A 16757-nucleotide genomic window follows, 5' to 3' on the forward strand; every position below is an offset into this window, starting at 1 on the left:
CATATAATTTACCTTTGGGGCAATGGCAGGCTTGATCATTTTTACCAGTCCAAAGGTGAGCACAACTGGAACAGATGATAAAATGTTAAATAGATCTTAAATTCCGCATTAGAGGACAATAAGGAATTGCCTCACCACAAACTGAGAACCCAGAGAAGGAGACCTAACACTCAAAAATGCTTTTTGGGGCACCTGGCTGGCTCAGTCAGTGGAGCATGTGACTCTTGATCTCAGGGTTGTTTGAGCCCCATGTTGGGTACAGAGATTACTTAAAAATATTTTTTAAAATCCTTATTAAAAAATGCTTTTGCCATGAGAGTATTTGACCGATCAGAAGGAAGTGTTGTTACCAACTCAGGTGGAGGATTTAGTGTTCTTTTGGGATGAGAGGCTAAGTCAAAACCAAGGATATGTCCAGGTGACGGTTCTGAATGATACACCTCACATATATCCTCAGGAGAAGGGGAAACCTGAAATGACCAAGTCTCCCACAGATTTGCTGCCCTGAAGATGGAGAGTCTAAAGCCTTGAACTTGGATATAAGATGGTCAAGGGCAGGTGGTGCCTCAAGGTGAACTGAATAAGCAAACAACTCAAGCCACCATGATTCCTATCAACAATTATTCAAATGCAGTAAATAGCACACAGTGAAAGATAATGACTGGCAAGAAAGGAAACAAAGTAGCACCAGGCGTGGGAGCCAGTGCAAACAATGAACAACAGGAACAGAACCACTAAGATTTAAGATATGGAGATTAATAGACACAGACCATAATAGTACTTTGTTTACAAAAAAGATAAAGAAGATTATAGCAATGTCAACGGCAATATTGTACTACAGTTTCTCAAGATGTCCCCATTAGGAGACAACGGGTTGAGAGTACAGAAGAACTCTTGTATTACATACTACAACTATATGTGAACTGGCAATTATCTCAAAAATTGAAATTCAAAAAGGGGGGCATGCATAGGAAGACCTGGGCACCAGGGCATTCTGAGAAGTCATTCCTGCTTATATCTACTGCAGCACTCAGCCAGTGAGGTCCTTGAAGTAGACCCAGATTTTAGTCACAATGTATCTATAGATAAAGTTCAGCATAAAGGCATTCAAGAGCTACAAAAGCAAAAATAGCTCCAGTGTCCATGATCCTGGAAAGAAAAAAAAAAAAAGAAGAAAAAGAAAAACCCTTACTGGGAGCTCACCATTCTGTATCACTTTTCATCTTGAGGAATTTGCTAAGTGAAAAGTAATGTCTGAGGGGCTCAAAAACATATAACCCAGATTACTTGCTGATAAACCAAACAGATTTTTGAAGCTGTAAGAGGCTGGGGAAATTGTAGGTCAGGGTCAAGCAAGGAGGGAAGGTCCTAGCAAAAACCCTATGCTTTCAACGGGAACACTCAGAGCAAGAGCAAACCAAATCATCACAAAGACTGAAACCCAGTTTCCAGTAACCTCAATACTATTTTGGATTAAGGTGTTCTGCCTCATCCTAAATGCCTACCTAAAGCAAAAATAAATAATCTCTGAATGAGATTTAAATCATCCATATTCTCAAGTTTTCTCTATGATTTGTTTTCAGCATTGAGGTATAATTAACACATAGGAATTGTGTATATTTAAAGTTTACTACTTTATGCTTTCATACATATATATTGTGAAATAATCCCTGTAATCAAGTTAATTAACATATGCATCACTTCCCATAGTAAGTCACACAGAGGTAAGTCTTCATAATTGTTTTTCATGATTCTTTCCTCCTTCTTATTATGTTTTATTTCTCCTTCCTTGGTTCCTTCTCTCAGCCCTCCGTTTTTCCTCTCTCCTTCCTTCTTTCCTCCATCTCTCCTTTCTTGTATTGTTAGAGCCAACAGATAGAAAAATTGATAACAATGAACAGTAATTTTCTAAGAACCACCTCTCGGGGCACCTGGGTGGCTGAGTCAGTTAAGCAGCTGACTCTTGATTTTGGCTGGGTCATGGTCTTGGAGTCCTGGGATCAAGCCTCGCCTTAGGCTCTGTGCTCAGCCCGGAGTCTGCTTCAGGATTTTTCTCTCTCCCTCTGCCCCAACCCCTGCTCCCTCGCATGTGCTCTGTCTCTGAAATGGATAAATAAATCTTAAAAAAAAAAAAAAAATAAGTACTACCTTTCAAAGTTCTCTATACAAAACCCAGGACTCTTACTTTATATACAGACAGAACACAGAATTTTTCATGATAGTTAGTTGTTAGTATATAGAGATACAACTGACTTTTGTATGTTAATCTTGTACCCTGCAACTTACTGAGTTTATCCGTTCCAACAGTTCTTTGGTGGTCTTTAGGATTTTCTATATGTAAGATCATGTTATCTAAAAACAGTGACCGTTTTACTTCTTCCATTCTAATTTGGATGCCTTTTATTTTATTATTTTTTTAAGATTTATTTATTTTAGAAAGAGAGAGAGAGTACACACCCAAGCGGGTGAGGAGCAGAGGGAGAGAAAGAGAGAGAATCCCAAGCAGATTCCATGCTGAGCATGGAGCCCCATGTAGCGCTCAGTTCCATGACCCTGAGATCATGACCTGAGCAGAGATCAAGAGCTGGACGCTTAACTGACTGAGCCACTTAGGTACCCCTGGATGCCTTTTACTTCTTTATCTTGCCTAATTGCTCTGGCTAGGACTTCCAGTACCATGTTGAACAAGGAGTACTAAGAGTGGGCATCCTTGTCTTATTCCTATTCCTGGAGGAAAGCTTTCAATCTTTCATCATTGAGCAGGATTTTAGCTATGGGCTTGTCATTTATGGCCTTTATTATGTTGAGATACATTCCTTCTATTCCCAATTTGTAGAAAGTTTTTATTATGAAACTGTGTTGAATTTTATAGATGCTTTTTCTGCATCTATTGAGATGATCATGATTTTTATTTTTCATTTGTTAATGTGGTGTGTCACATTTATGATCTATATATGTTGAGCCATTCTTATATGCCAGGGATAAATCCCACTCTATCCTGGAATGTAGTCATTTTAACATGCTGTTGAATTGGGTTTCTTTTCTGTAGTGTCCTTATCTGGCTTTGGTGTCAGAGTAATGTGGACCTCATAAAAAGGGTTGGGAGTGTTCTCTTCATTTTGGGGGAAGAGTTTGAGAAGGATTGGTGTTAACTCTTCTTTGAATGTTGGTAGAATTCACCAGTAAAACCATATGGTCCTCAGTTTTTCTTTGTTGGAAGGTTTTGGATTATTGCTTCATTCTCCTTATTCATTATTGGTGTTCAGATTTTCTATTTGTTCCTGTTCAGTCTTGTTAGGTTGTATGCTTTTAGGAATTTTACCATTTCTTCTAGGTTCTCCAATTTGTTGGTGTGTAGTTGTTCAAAGCAGTCTCTTATGATCCTGTATTTCCATAGTATCAGCTGTACTGTGTCCTTTTTCATTTCTAATTTTGAGACTTCTCTCTTTTTGTATTAGTTCCTCAAAGATTTGTCAATTTTGTTTTTCTTTTCAAAGAATCAGATCTTAGTTTTGTTGATCTTTTCTATTGTTTTTTGGTCTCTATTTTATTTAATTTCTGCTCTTATCATGGTTATTTCCTTCCTACCTCCTAACTTTGGGCTGTTTGTTCTTCTTTTTCTAGTTCCTCAAGGTGTAATGTTAGGTTTTTCCATTTTCTTAGTTATTTTTTATGGAGATAATTAACATATAATGTTACATTAGTTTCAGGTAGACAACATAATGATTTGATATATGTATATATGGTGAGATGATCATCACAATAAGTCTAGTTAACATCCAGCATCACACAGTTACACTTTTTTTTCCCTCTTATAATGAAAGCTTTTAAGATTTATTCTTAGCAATTTTCAAGTATACAATATGTTATTATTAACTATAGTCACCATGTTGTACATTAACTATAAGTTTGTACTCTATGACCAATATCATCCCATTTCTACTACTCCTTAACCCCTGGCAACCACTATTCTACTTTTTGTTTCACTAAGTGCAACTTGTCTAGATTCCACATAGATAGCATGTAATATTTGTCTTTCTGTCTCTGGCTTATCTCACTAAGCATTATGTCCTCCAAGTTCACACAGTATTGCAAATGGTAGAATTTCCTTTTTTGAGGGCCGAATAATATTCCATTATGTATATATGTGAGTTTCTTTACTTGTTCATCTATCAATGGACACTTAGGTTGTTTTCACATCTTAGCTATTGTGAATAATGTGGCAATGAACACGGGTGTGCAGATACTTCTTTGAGATATTAATTTCTTTTCCTTCAGCTATATACCCAGAAGTGAAATTTCTGGTTCATATAGTAGTTCTATTTTAATTTTTTGAGGAACCTCTATACTGTTTTCTATACTGGCTATACTAATTTGTATTCCTGCCAACTGTGTACAAGGATTCCCTTTCCTCCATATCCTAACACTTGTTGTTTCTTGTCTTTTTGAGAATACTCATTCTAACAGGAGCGAGGTGACAGCTCATTGTGGCTTTGATTCACATGCCCCTGTTCATTAGTGATGTTGAGCACTTTTTCATAAACCTATTGGCTGATAAAGTGGTAAAAATAGAGTATTTCCAATGAAATCATCACTTCGTGTATAAAGCAATTAAAGTGCATTCTAATTGCCTGATATATCTTGGTTGCACTCCTTTCCTACTACAAAACCAGGTGTAGTTTTAAAATATTTTAAAATGAGGGGCGCCTGGGTGGCTCAGTCGGTTAAACGACTGCCTTCGGCTCAGGTGATGCTCCCAGGGTCCTGGGATCGAGCCCTGCATTGGGCTCCCTGCTCGGTGGAGAGCCTGCTTCTCCCTCTCCCTCTGTCTGCCGCTCTGCCTACTTACGCTATCTCTGTTAAATAAATAAATTTAAAAAAATCTTAAAAAAAATAAATAAAATATTTTAAAATGAGAAAAATATTTTAAAATGTCTTACACATATACGTACATATAACACATACATGCATATACTCACAGGCACATATGTGTGTAGTAAACATACTGAAAAACAGTTTGGAAAACTATTTTCAGAACCTTTGTTGCCTTTGGAAGAAGGAAAAAAATTACACTAAGATGGAAAAGGAGAAAAAATGAAAGAGAGAGGGAGAGTGAGCCAACAAGAGAGAGGGAAAATCACTAATTTACTTAATGAAAAAAGGAGAAACTACAAAGTCTTAGAGTTGAAATGAATGAAAGGCCACAATACAGAGAAACTTCAAGGAATTTTAAGAATGACCTTGTTCAGCTCTATTCAAAGAAATAAGGAAACTAGATGGGAATGGATGAATTTCTGGAAAAATAAACTGATGAAAATTACTGCAAAAGAGACATTTTTAACATACCAGATTTTATGAATAATATAGAAAAGTCTGTCAAAGAGCTATTCTTTCTATTCCCCAGCAAAGGAATAGGCTAGATGATTTCACAATTAACTTTCTTGAGTCCTCAAAAAGCAAATAATTCAAATGCTATTTGACTTAGAGCTTAAAAATCAAAGCTAGTTTATGAAAATCACAGAAGTGGAAGGTGCTATATATAAAACTGAAGAATCTAATTGAGGCCATTGCAGTAAGGTTCTCAGGTGGATTGTGGAAGATGTTAGACGCTGCAAGGAGTCTAGGCATTTTGAGGTCACACTCTAGGCACAGCCACATGGTGTGAAGTTGCCAATGCCAGAGGACTGAGGGACTGAGGTGGGAAAAAGATCAAGAGGCTGGTGGCAATTTGCTAAAAAAATGAGAAGAAACTGGGTTGTCAGTAAAAGACCCTGAGGACAATAGTACAGTTCACCCTTGAACAACATGGGTTTGAATTGCGTGGGTCCACTTACATGGGGATTTTTTCTTTTTTAAAAACATCTTTTTTTTTTTAAGATTTTATTTATTTATTTGACAGAGAGAGAAGGAGAGAGAGAGAGCACATGGGAGGGGGGAGGGTCAGAGGGCGAAGCAGACCCCCCGCCGAGCAGGGAGCCCGATGCGGGACTCGATCCCGGGACTCCAGGATCATGACCTGAGCCGAAGGCAGTCGCTTAACCAACTGAGCCACCCAGGCGCCCCGGGGATTTTTCCAATAAATATAGTACAGTACTGTAAATATATTTTCTTCCCTTATGATTTTAACATTTTTTATTCTCTACCTTACTTTGTTGTAAGAATACAGTATATAATACATATAACATACAAAATATGTGTTAACTGACTTTTTAAAAAAATATTTTATTTATTTGAGAGAGAGAGGGACAGTGCATGTGCACGCACATGGGAGTGGGGGGTGAGGGTCAGAGGGAGAAGAAAAGAGAGAAGCAGACTCCCCGCTGAGTGAGGAGTGTGGAGTCTCTTGTGGGGCTCCGAGTGGGGCTGGATCCCAGTCCCTGAGATCATGACCTGAGTGGAAGTCGGACACTTTACTGACTGAGCCACCCAGGCACCCCAACTAAGTTTTTGGGGGAGTCAAAAGTTATATGTGGTTTTTGACTATGCAGAGGTCAGTGCCCCTAACCCCTGCATTGTTCAAGGGTCAACCATATATTGTTTCATAGCTGCATAAGATTGGTGTCAATGAGGAAAATGTTTTATCATAAATATGCAAACAGATGACTTAGAAATATAGTAAGAAGCTAGGAGAACATCAACATTGTGTCCAGTGCCCGTAGCATAGGCAAGTGAGCAACTTCCTTTCAACAGAGCCGAGAAGCAATTGTGCCCTTCTCAGACAACAAGGTTCAGTTAAAATGAAGAGGTAGAGAATGAACTCTGTGTAAAGTTGACGGGTGGTGTGAAGAGTCCAGAATGTCAGCAAAGCATCTTGGGAGAAAACCCTGCAAAGAAGAATCTCAAGAGAGGAAGCGTGAGGTTGTGCTAGAGTTGAGTGCAGGTGAGGAGAGCTACCGAAGTGCTTGTAACTGGGATTCAAATCACAGCTTCATTGATTATAGGTGGTATCAGAGCCTACTGGGTCTCTGGATCCCATTCTTTAACACAATTAAAATTTGGCTACAGTTCTCTGACCAGCCATTTCACAAACTTCACTATTCCATTTTCACATGTGAAAGTCTCTATTTCCTCATATAATCATCTTAAACTTTTTCATCTCATTGTTTAAGTCTCAATTTTGACTAAGTGGGATATACCCCTGGGATGCAAGTTTGTTTTAACATATGCAAACCAGTCAACGTGATAGACCACATTCACAGAATGAAAGATAAAAACCATACAATCATGTCAACAGATGTGGTAGTTATACATTGTGGAATATTATGTAGCCATAAAAAAGAAGGAATTCTTGCCATTTGCAATAAGATACTGTAGACATAATGCTAAGTAAAATGAGCCAGACAAAGAAAAATACTGCCTGATCTCATTTATATGTGGAATCTAAAAAAGTAGAATCTAGAAGCAGAGAGTAAAACAATAGTTACCAGGGTTAGGAAGGTGGCAGAAATGGGGAGACATTGGTCAGAGTACAAAGTCGCAATTATGTAGAATGAGTATGTTCTAGAGATCTAAAGTACAGCACAATATGTGTAGTTAATAGTGTATTTTATACTGGAAATTTGCTAAGAAAGTAAAAAGGTAACTATGTGAGGAGATGGAATATGTTAATTAGCTTGACTGCATTAATCATTTCACCATGTATATGTATGTCAAAAATCATGTTGTACACCTAAAATATATACAATAAATTTAAAAACCTTAAAAATTTTTATTTTTTATTTTATTTTTTATTTTTTTATATTTTTTTTTAAAGATTTTTATTTATTTATTTGACAGAGAGAGAGACAGCGAGAGCAGGAACACAAGCAGGGGGAGTGGGAGAGGGAGAAGCAGGCTTCCCGCAGAGCAGGGAGCCCGATGTGGGACTCGATCCCAGGACCCTGGGATCATGACCTGAGCTGAAGGCAGACGCTTAACGACTGAGCCACCCAGGCGCCCAAAACCTTAAAAATTTTTTAAGTTTAAAAAATGGCAACTAGCACTTTATTCTTACCATTTGAATAGAAACCATTGTATTTTTAAGAAACATTTCGTTGTGAACTTCTTGAAAGAAAAGCACATGATATATTCAACTTTGTTTCCTCAGTTCATAATCTACTGTGAGGAATAAAGAGACCAAATATTCATTGAATTAGAATTAATGTTTAACCAACAGATATTTGTCGAAAACTTGCTGTGTAGCAGACCCTGTACTTTGAGCTAAGGATAATTAGTTCAACATCCCACATTTCTCCTTTCACCTACCTGTTTCTGCAACTGCATTTCCAGCTAGCAATAATCGCCTTACTCCTATTTTCCTTTATGCTTCAGTTTAAAGTCATTTCCTCAGTAAGTCCTACCTTGAGCCTCACAAATAAATGCATTTGCCAAACGATATCAACAGGAACACAGACTGAGCAAAAAGCCAAAGCCTGGGGGTTTTGGCAATGGGGCAGGGTGAATATAAGAAGTTTGAGGTCAGAGATGCCAAGGCAGCTGAGATTTGTGCAGTCAAGATCCTAGAGAGGAAACACTGTGGAGATGTGAGCCTGAAATCCCATGTGTAATTTCTCTTTTAAGGGATTTGACGACTTTCAAGTTGCACGTGGGCTGGCAAGATATCAGAACACCAGGTGGCCATCTGCCTGGGGGAGGCTGAAGATCTCAGCAGATTCTGGCATTTCGCATTTGATAGGCTAAGGTAGAGGAGACCTCTAACACCTTTTGCTTCTACTTGGGAGTCCTGAAAGACTAGATCTTAGGGGTAATTACTACATCCAAGAAATAAGGCCAAACCAGAAATAGATCATCCCCAACAAAGCACAGCACCTAACCTACCCTGGAAATAACACCACTATTTTACCAGAAGGCAAATTTAGGAGTTATACTGTACAAGGAGACATGGAGTTGTTTTGTTATATGAATGACCCCTCTGGGGACTACAATTCCATTTCTTCAAAGAGATTAATCCAGTGCTCTATCTGCCTTCTAGAAGACAACTGAATACATTTTGGAGGAAGATAATCTCATCTAGAGCCTCTATAACTTTTTATCTATATTGCCCATCATTCAAAAAAAAAAAACAAAAGGACGGAGTATGCCAATAATATGCCAGGACCAAATGCATAAAAACCAGGTACTTCAAAATAAATATTAAAAATATGTCTAAGAAAAACAGAGGAATAAAATGAAGGATCACACCAGAGAACTAAATACAAAAACATTTTTTTAAAAAAACAAAGAACCAAGTTTAAATCTTAGAAACGGAAAATAAATTAGGAATTCAGCAGATGAATTGGACACAGATTGGACACAGCAGAAAAGAGAAATAGTAAACCGAACGATAGGTCAGTAGAGAACAAACATGTTACTGGATGGAGAAAAAAATACAAAAAGTGTGAGCTATACAGGAAATTGTGAAAAGATTTAACACATGTGCAATTGAAGTCCAAGCAAAAAGAAGTAGCAGGAATTTCTGAAGAAATATTCAGTGATAATATTCCAAACATGAAAGACCATGAGCTACAAATTCAAGAAGCCCTGCACCTCCCAAACATGGTAAGTATAAGAACAACCACACTTTGAGAAATCATAACAAGACCACAGGAAGCCAAAAGCAAATGTTAAGAGCTTCTGGGGTGTTGGTTTTCAACCTTCCTCTGGGAGTTTCCCAGGTATGATTTGAAACCAGGCCCCTTACATACAGGGCAGGGAGAAAGAAAAAAATGAGGCGGCCACTCCAGGTTGGAAGGTGGCAGTTTAGCAAAGGGAACTTACATTCAAGGCTTGTCTCGGGCGACAGCAAGACGGCAAACGGATCCCCACACCCACCAGCCAAACCTTCAAAGCTTGTAAAGAGGCTTTAACTGGGTGCGGCCAGGCAGACCCTGCAGGTGTTTTCAATACCAGTTACTGTCTCAAGCCTGTGTCCTTGGAGCAGTCTCAGGGAGCAGGGAAGACAAAAGGAACATTCCAAGGACAGGGGAGACGGCCAGGAGCCCCTGAATGCCTGGGTCCAGCTCTTGGGTCAATGGGCGGTCACATCTTTTTGATGATTTCCCCAACAAGAGGGAAATACAAGACATTCCTTTTGAAAAAGAGGAGGGAAGAGGGTGGAAGACTGCTGGCTGAGTTTTTGAGAGAAATGATAGAAGCAAGAAAACATTGGCATCTTAAAAGTGCTCCAAGATTTGTAACTGGTAACCTAGAATTCTACCCAAAAGAGTTATCTTCAAGAATGAAGGTGCACAGGGCGCCTGGGTGGCTCAGCTGGTTAGGCGACTGCCTTCGGCTCAGGTCATGATCCCAGGGTCCTGGGATGGAGCCCCACATCGGGCTCCCTGCTCTGCAGGGAGCCTGCTTCTCCCTCTCCCACTCCCCCTGCTTGTGTTCCTGCTCTCACTATCTCTCTCTGTCAAATAAATAAATAAAAATCTTAAAAAAAAAAAAAAGAATGAAGGTGCACAGAACTACACTAATCCATTTTCTCAGTGTCCAATTCTTGGTTTTGATATGGTGCTTTAGTAACCCCTGGGTGAAACTGCATAAAGGGTACACAGGACCTTTTTGTACTATTTTGCAGCTCCTTAAATCTATAATTATTTCAAAATAAAAACATTTAACAAGTGAAAAAAAAAAATGAAGGTGCTGCAAAGACTCTTTATGACCAAAACCAAACGAACCCACCCCAGACTTAAAATTCATCACCAGCAAATGTGTAGTAAAAGAAGAAATAATAGAATTTTTTTAAGCAGAAAGAAAGTCAATGCTGGTATAGACGTAGTGCTGAAGAAAGGAATGAAAGGCATTGACCTGCATTGGTAGGTAGATGGTAATCCTGTCACCACTGCCCACTGCCCATAGCCTCAGATTAAAATGAGAAAGAAAGGAGTACTCTCTTGTAGAATCTTCTAAAATAGCAACTTTATTGAAGTATAATTTACATACACACGATTAGGTAGATGACTTTTGACAAATGTAAACACTTGCACAACCACCATCCCAATGACAGTATTCAATGATTTCCTCACCCCCAAGAAATTACCTGTCACCGCTTTGCCTTCAGTCTTCTCCAATATTCTGCTGCAGCTAGGGTTCACAGAATATGAGGAATGTCAGTGACTTCCCAAGTCCCAAAACACTCCAGAAGAAGAACATTTTCCTGAAATTCATATGGACTAAAAATCTTTTAACAACACAATAGCTCAGGATCTTTACAATTTTCTCCCAGTTCATATTTCTGCCTTCTAGGTAGCAATCTACAATCTACAGTTACTAGGAAACTTCTAAAAAAAAAATTCTTACAAAAGGAGTTTTTGATTGTTCCCACAGGCATATTCTTGATCCTTATTTTTTGATGTGCTCTTTGGGGAAAATGCTTTTTCCCATTCCTATTATTCTCTATCCCCCTTTGGAAGAGATATCTATTAGCATAACACACCTTTCTTAGCCTTCACTCCTTCCTCCCCTAGAAGTAGTAAATTAGCTGATGGTAAGTTTGGAGGGGAAAACTAGATATGTAGTTGTATTAGCTTGTGAGAGCGGCTATAACAAAGTACCACAAACTGAGTGGCTTAAACAACAAAAATTGATTCTCTCACAGTTCTGGAGGCCAGGAGTCCAAGATTAAGGTGTCAGCAGGCTCGGTTCCTTCTGAGGGCTGTGAGATCTGTTCTAGCTCTCTCACTTAGTTTTTGATGATTTGTGGGCAATCTTTGGAGTTTCTTGGCTTGTAGAAGCATGACCCATTTCTCTGTATTTTCACATGAGGTTCTCCCTGTGTGTTGTCTGTATGCAAATTCTCCTTTTTTTTCTTTTAAATAAGGATACTAGTCATAGTGGATTAGAAGCCCATCCTACTCCAATATGACTTTATCCTAACTAATTACATCTGTAACATCTGTATCTATTCCCCGATAAGGTCACATTCTGAGATACTGGTGGTTAGGACTACAACATACGAATTTTTGAGGGACACAATTCAACCCAGAAGAGCAATCGCAACCTTTCCCCTTCCCCGTTTCTCTTGGGAGCGAGCTTGCCCTCAGTGCTCTGGGCTACTCTTGGCCATGCTGTAAACAGATGGGGAAAGACCCAGTCTCACTGGGGAGACCTGAGTGTTTCCAGTACTGCCAGGGACAGAGAAGGGGAGTGTCACGTTCTGGGATTCAGAACACCTTCTGCCTTCTCTTTTTGCCATTTCCTCAGTTGATTTAGAATTTGGGAGGGAAAAAAATAGGTGCCAATGTGTATTCTCTCCAACAAAAGAGGTAACAGTGCCACACCACACCACTTACATCTGGGTGATTGGATTACTGAATCCCTTAGAGTGGAAATACAAAGGAAAAATCTCTGCATGGACTTACCATAATCAACTGGAGAGTCTTTAAGTGCCTAGAAAGGAGAGACTTAGATAAGGAAGCGTCAGTATGCAACATGTCTTCCATCGGACAGAAGGAACGGGGTGGAGGGAGGCAGACTATTTTGATGGGTATGCAGTGATAGTCACCCCAAATCTCTTGCAAGTACAAGGCCTTACAAAGAGATGCCACTGATTGAGAAAGGACCAGAGGAGAAGGAATAGCTTTGTGGGAAGCATGATAAATTCAAGTCGGGATGCCCTGAGTTTGAGAGTCTTGGGGGAAAGGTCGGTGGAGAAGTTCATCTGTGCTCCAGGGAAGGGTGTGTAGGGATTCTGTCACCACACAGGTGGCAGCTGAACTCAGGGGAGAAGATAAGATCACCCAAGGGGATCATGGCTGTTATCTGGTTTGGCTCTCTTAAAGGCCACACAGAGGAATCATGATCTCTGCTCTGGCTTAAATAAAGTGAAAATAGAAGCTTTCTGGAGACACTAACATCAATGCTTCCAAAAGGTTAAATATCCATTGACAAAGGCAGGGCAGTACCTTTAAAGGAAGCGACCTGAACAGCCTGACTTGTCAATATTACCATTTATTACACATCTGCTGGGGACAAGTTTTTTTCCCAAAATGTTATTTAACAAGATGGAATTCAATTAAGTTTGATCTTTGATGGAAATAGCTTTCTTTATTTAAATAGGACTCACAGCTGATGAATGCAACTATTTTGCAAAGGTATTCTTACCTTGAAAAGTTAATATTTAATTTGAGTGAAGCAGATTTCCATGTTAATGATATATTTCACTTTCTATATGGAAGTAAACATTGGCTTTTTATATATATAGGCGTTCTTCACTATCAAAGTGATAAACTTAATGATAAATATCATCAAAGTATACAGCACAAATGTTTCCTCAAATCATTGGTTTGTTATTTATGGATTCATATCTGATGTAATTCAGGAGAACCAATGTGCTTTAGCCATTAGTTTTCTCATGGCCTCTTTCACCTCCTTGTTCCTCAGGCTGTAGATGAGGGGGTTCAACATGGGGACCACCACTGTATAGATCACTGATGCCACTTTGACCTGATCAGCTGCATAACTCGACTTGGGCATCACATAAACAAACAAAACTGTCCCATAAAACAAAGTGACTGCAGTGAGGTGGGAAGTGCAGGTAGAGAAGGCCTTCTTCCTCCCCTCCGTAGAGCGCATATTCAGGATTGAGTGGAGGATGTAACTGTAGGACACAATTATGGTAAACAGTGTGCTTATGAGGACAGATGCAGAAGAGATGGCAGGAGATATTTCAGCAATATAAATATGGCCACAAGAAAGCTTCAAGAGTGGAAAGAGGTCACAGAAAAAATGGTTGATTTTATTTGGTCCACAGAAGGATAGATTCATCAAACAGCCCGTAAATGATGAAGCATTCATGCATCCACCCAGGTAGGAAGCCCCCAATAGGAGGAAGCAGACCACTGGGGACATCTGGGTAGAGTAGAGCAAGGGAGAGCAGATGGCCACATAGCGATCATAGGCCATGGTAGCCAGCAGGAAGCACTCTGTAGTCCCAAAGGTGACATCAGAGCCAAGCTGGGCTATACAGCCTGTGACAGGGATGGTCGTTCTCTCTCTTAAGAAACTCATGAGCATGACTGGCGTGACTGACGTGGAATACCCGATGTCCACAAAGGCCAAATGGCTGAGGAAAAGGTACATTGGGGTGTGAAGCTGTGGGCTGCTTTGGATTAAGATGATTATACTGATATTTCCCACTATGGTAACTATATAAACTCCCAGGAAAATCACAAAGAAGATGGCACATAGTGTGGGGTTATCTGTTAATCCCAGAATAATGAACTCTGTCACTGTTGTATGGTTTTCAGTCTCCATCTATCCATTTAATGGTGCCTATTGAAATCAGAACCAGAGGCGGTTACACGGTTGAAATTACCCCACATTTAATGTAGGTATCTAAACAGAACCGTACAATTACAATTTTTAAATGGTAACTCTGCCTCACTCATAGAGTACTTTGTGCACATGAATTTTTTCAAATTCCATGTAAATATTAAAATTGAAGACTCAGTGATCTTAGAATTCAGCTATTTTACTCCTATTTGTATACCATAGAGCAAGTCTGCCCCATGTGTACCAGAAATACATAAAAGGCTATTACACCAATACTGATTGTAGTAACATAAACTGTAAATCACCGAAATGATCATGGAAAGGCCAGCTCTTGATTTTCCACCCCCATCCCAAATGTACCTCTGCCCCAGTATTCTCTTTTTTAGTAAATACTATCACCATTTATCCAATTATTGGATAAACAATATGGAGCTGACTTTGACATCTCTTTCTTACTTGATCCTTTGCCTGGAATGAAAAAATTACATCCTTAGTTATAATGATACCAGGGGCTGGAAAGTGTCTATGTCCAAGATGAAAGGGCCAAATAGAATTTTTACTATTGTTACAAGCTAAATCCTGGATATTTTGCAAAATCTTCCAGGACTTATCTCTTACACCATACTTTTTCATCCTTCTGAGATTGCATGAAGCAGTAAGAAGAGTCCAGGTATTTTTATGGACTGGGATTAATTGGAAAGTGAACTGAAATGAAGCATTTGGGGAATTGCATTAGTAAGTTTTGGTCTCATCAGTTCTATTTAGCAACTATAGGGAAATAGGAAGTGAGAGCGTATGATGGTGATGGGGGGAGAGGGTAGAGAGGTATGGATGCAAGTAGCCAGCTAGGAGGGCTAGGAAATTGGATTGAAAGAAAGATTAGCATTTCAGAATAATACTCCCTTAGTTCAAATTAGAGCACATGATCAAGGACAGGGGAGAATATATTAAGTTACATTCAGTCATTTCCATGGCTCTTCTAGTATAAAGACCAAAATATGCTGAATAATCTGCTTCTTCCTGAAGAGCTTCTATCTGAAGAAGAATTAAGAAAAAAATAATACGTAACTGTCAGCAACCATGCACATTTTACTCAATGTTACATGTTAATCATGGCAATGACGTCCTACAGTATGAACAATACTAGGGTTACGTGTCTGAATCCTCACATTTTGGCATTTTTAATGAGACAAAGCCTCAAACTGAAATAAATTTTTTGAGAAAAAAATAAATGGATGAAAGACATAAACGTTTTCAAAGTTGGATATGAGAGCCAGCAGGGAAGGCAAAGGGATGTGCAGAAATACCTCGGACTTCGCAGCCACACAAACTTGGGATTGGTTTCTAGCTCCACCTCTCACAGTCTATGGAATCAGAGGCATGTTACAAGAAGTTGTTGATCTTCTGTTTCCTCACCTGTAAAAAGGAAATAATGATACCTACCTCATGTGATTCTTGTGTTAAAAATGATATGATGTGGATGAAAAGACCAAGCACTGTGTACGCAACAAATAAATGCTCAGTTACTAATAATTTACTCGAAATAATCAACTTGTAACTTCTTGTACATATAAGAGAATCAAATATTTCTGTGTCCCTAAAAAAGAACAAGGATAAATTAGCGACACATCCACTGCAACACTAGGGATAGGCTCCAAGGAATTGTCACTGAACGGCAGAGCCATATTTAAGTGAGGCTTGTGTCATTTGAGATAAGGCCCAAATCACTTACTTCACTTGTAATTACAAATTAATTAGTTATTTGTTTTGGAAAACTACATTGAGAATCCATTGGGATAGAGAAGTTACATGTGCGCATCTATTGGGACAGAGAGATAACATGTAAACATGATTACGTAAAAATGTATGAATGAAATACATACTCTGAGGTTCCATTTACTTTTTTAATTAAATGAAAAAATTAAACATTTCAATTTAAATTGAAAATAATTATAACATTTTACTATCACTGAAGTTGATTATTAGATCAACATGACTAATATGGCTGTGACAATTTGTGGCGTTTCTGAAATGTGGCTATATTCAGTGGTTGAGGTTTTCATGTCACCTACGTTTAGCAATAATTTGGGTTTGCTAGTACAGTTTAATTTACAAACATGAATCCACTGGAATTGCAATATAAGTGATGTACATTTAAAAAAATCATATATTTTTCACATGTAATATGGATCTGTCCTAGGACACTTGACATACACACCATGCTTATTGGTGGCAGACATTTCTCACACACATGCTCTTCCCTCTTCCCTTTGTCAATTTTGATCCACCAACATGTAAGCTTTCTAATAAAACAATGAAGCTCACACTAACATTTTTCTTAGGACTCTGCCATCCACAACTGCCACATAGACTGGCAGGTTGTCAAAGATACATGGCCACAATCAACTCTGGCTGTATTCTTGAACCATGGCCACATAGCACAACATTCTCTAAGGTTGAAAGTCAGGTTCCTTTGATTTTGGGACAGCCCATCAATCATC

At 38.9% G+C, this 16757-nt stretch overlaps 1 protein-coding gene across 1 annotated transcript; it reads right to left on the bottom strand.

Annotated features, from left to right (window-relative positions):
• Nucleotides 1–13299: 13299 nt before the first annotated feature.
• LOC118003971 (olfactory receptor 481) lies at nt 13300–14244 on the bottom strand. Its single transcript, XM_034995108.1, has one exon. The coding sequence runs from the start codon at nt 14236–14238 to the stop codon at nt 13300–13302; it is 939 nt and encodes a 312-aa protein (XP_034850999.1). The 5' UTR covers nt 14239–14244.
• Nucleotides 14245–16757: the final 2513 nt, after the last annotated feature.

Source organism: Mirounga leonina, unplaced genomic scaffold, assembly GCF_011800145.1.
Source record: "Mirounga leonina isolate KUSES-001 unplaced genomic scaffold, KU_Mleo_1.0 Mir_92, whole genome shotgun sequence".
NCBI classification, from domain to species: Eukaryota; Metazoa; Chordata; class Mammalia; order Carnivora; family Phocidae; genus Mirounga; species Mirounga leonina.

Bases quoted from the DNA above. Each gene is read 5' to 3' on its own strand.
- LOC118003971 (XM_034995108.1), bottom strand. From the start codon at position 14,238: ATGGAGACTGAAAACCATACAACAGTGACAGAGTTCATTATTCTGGGA.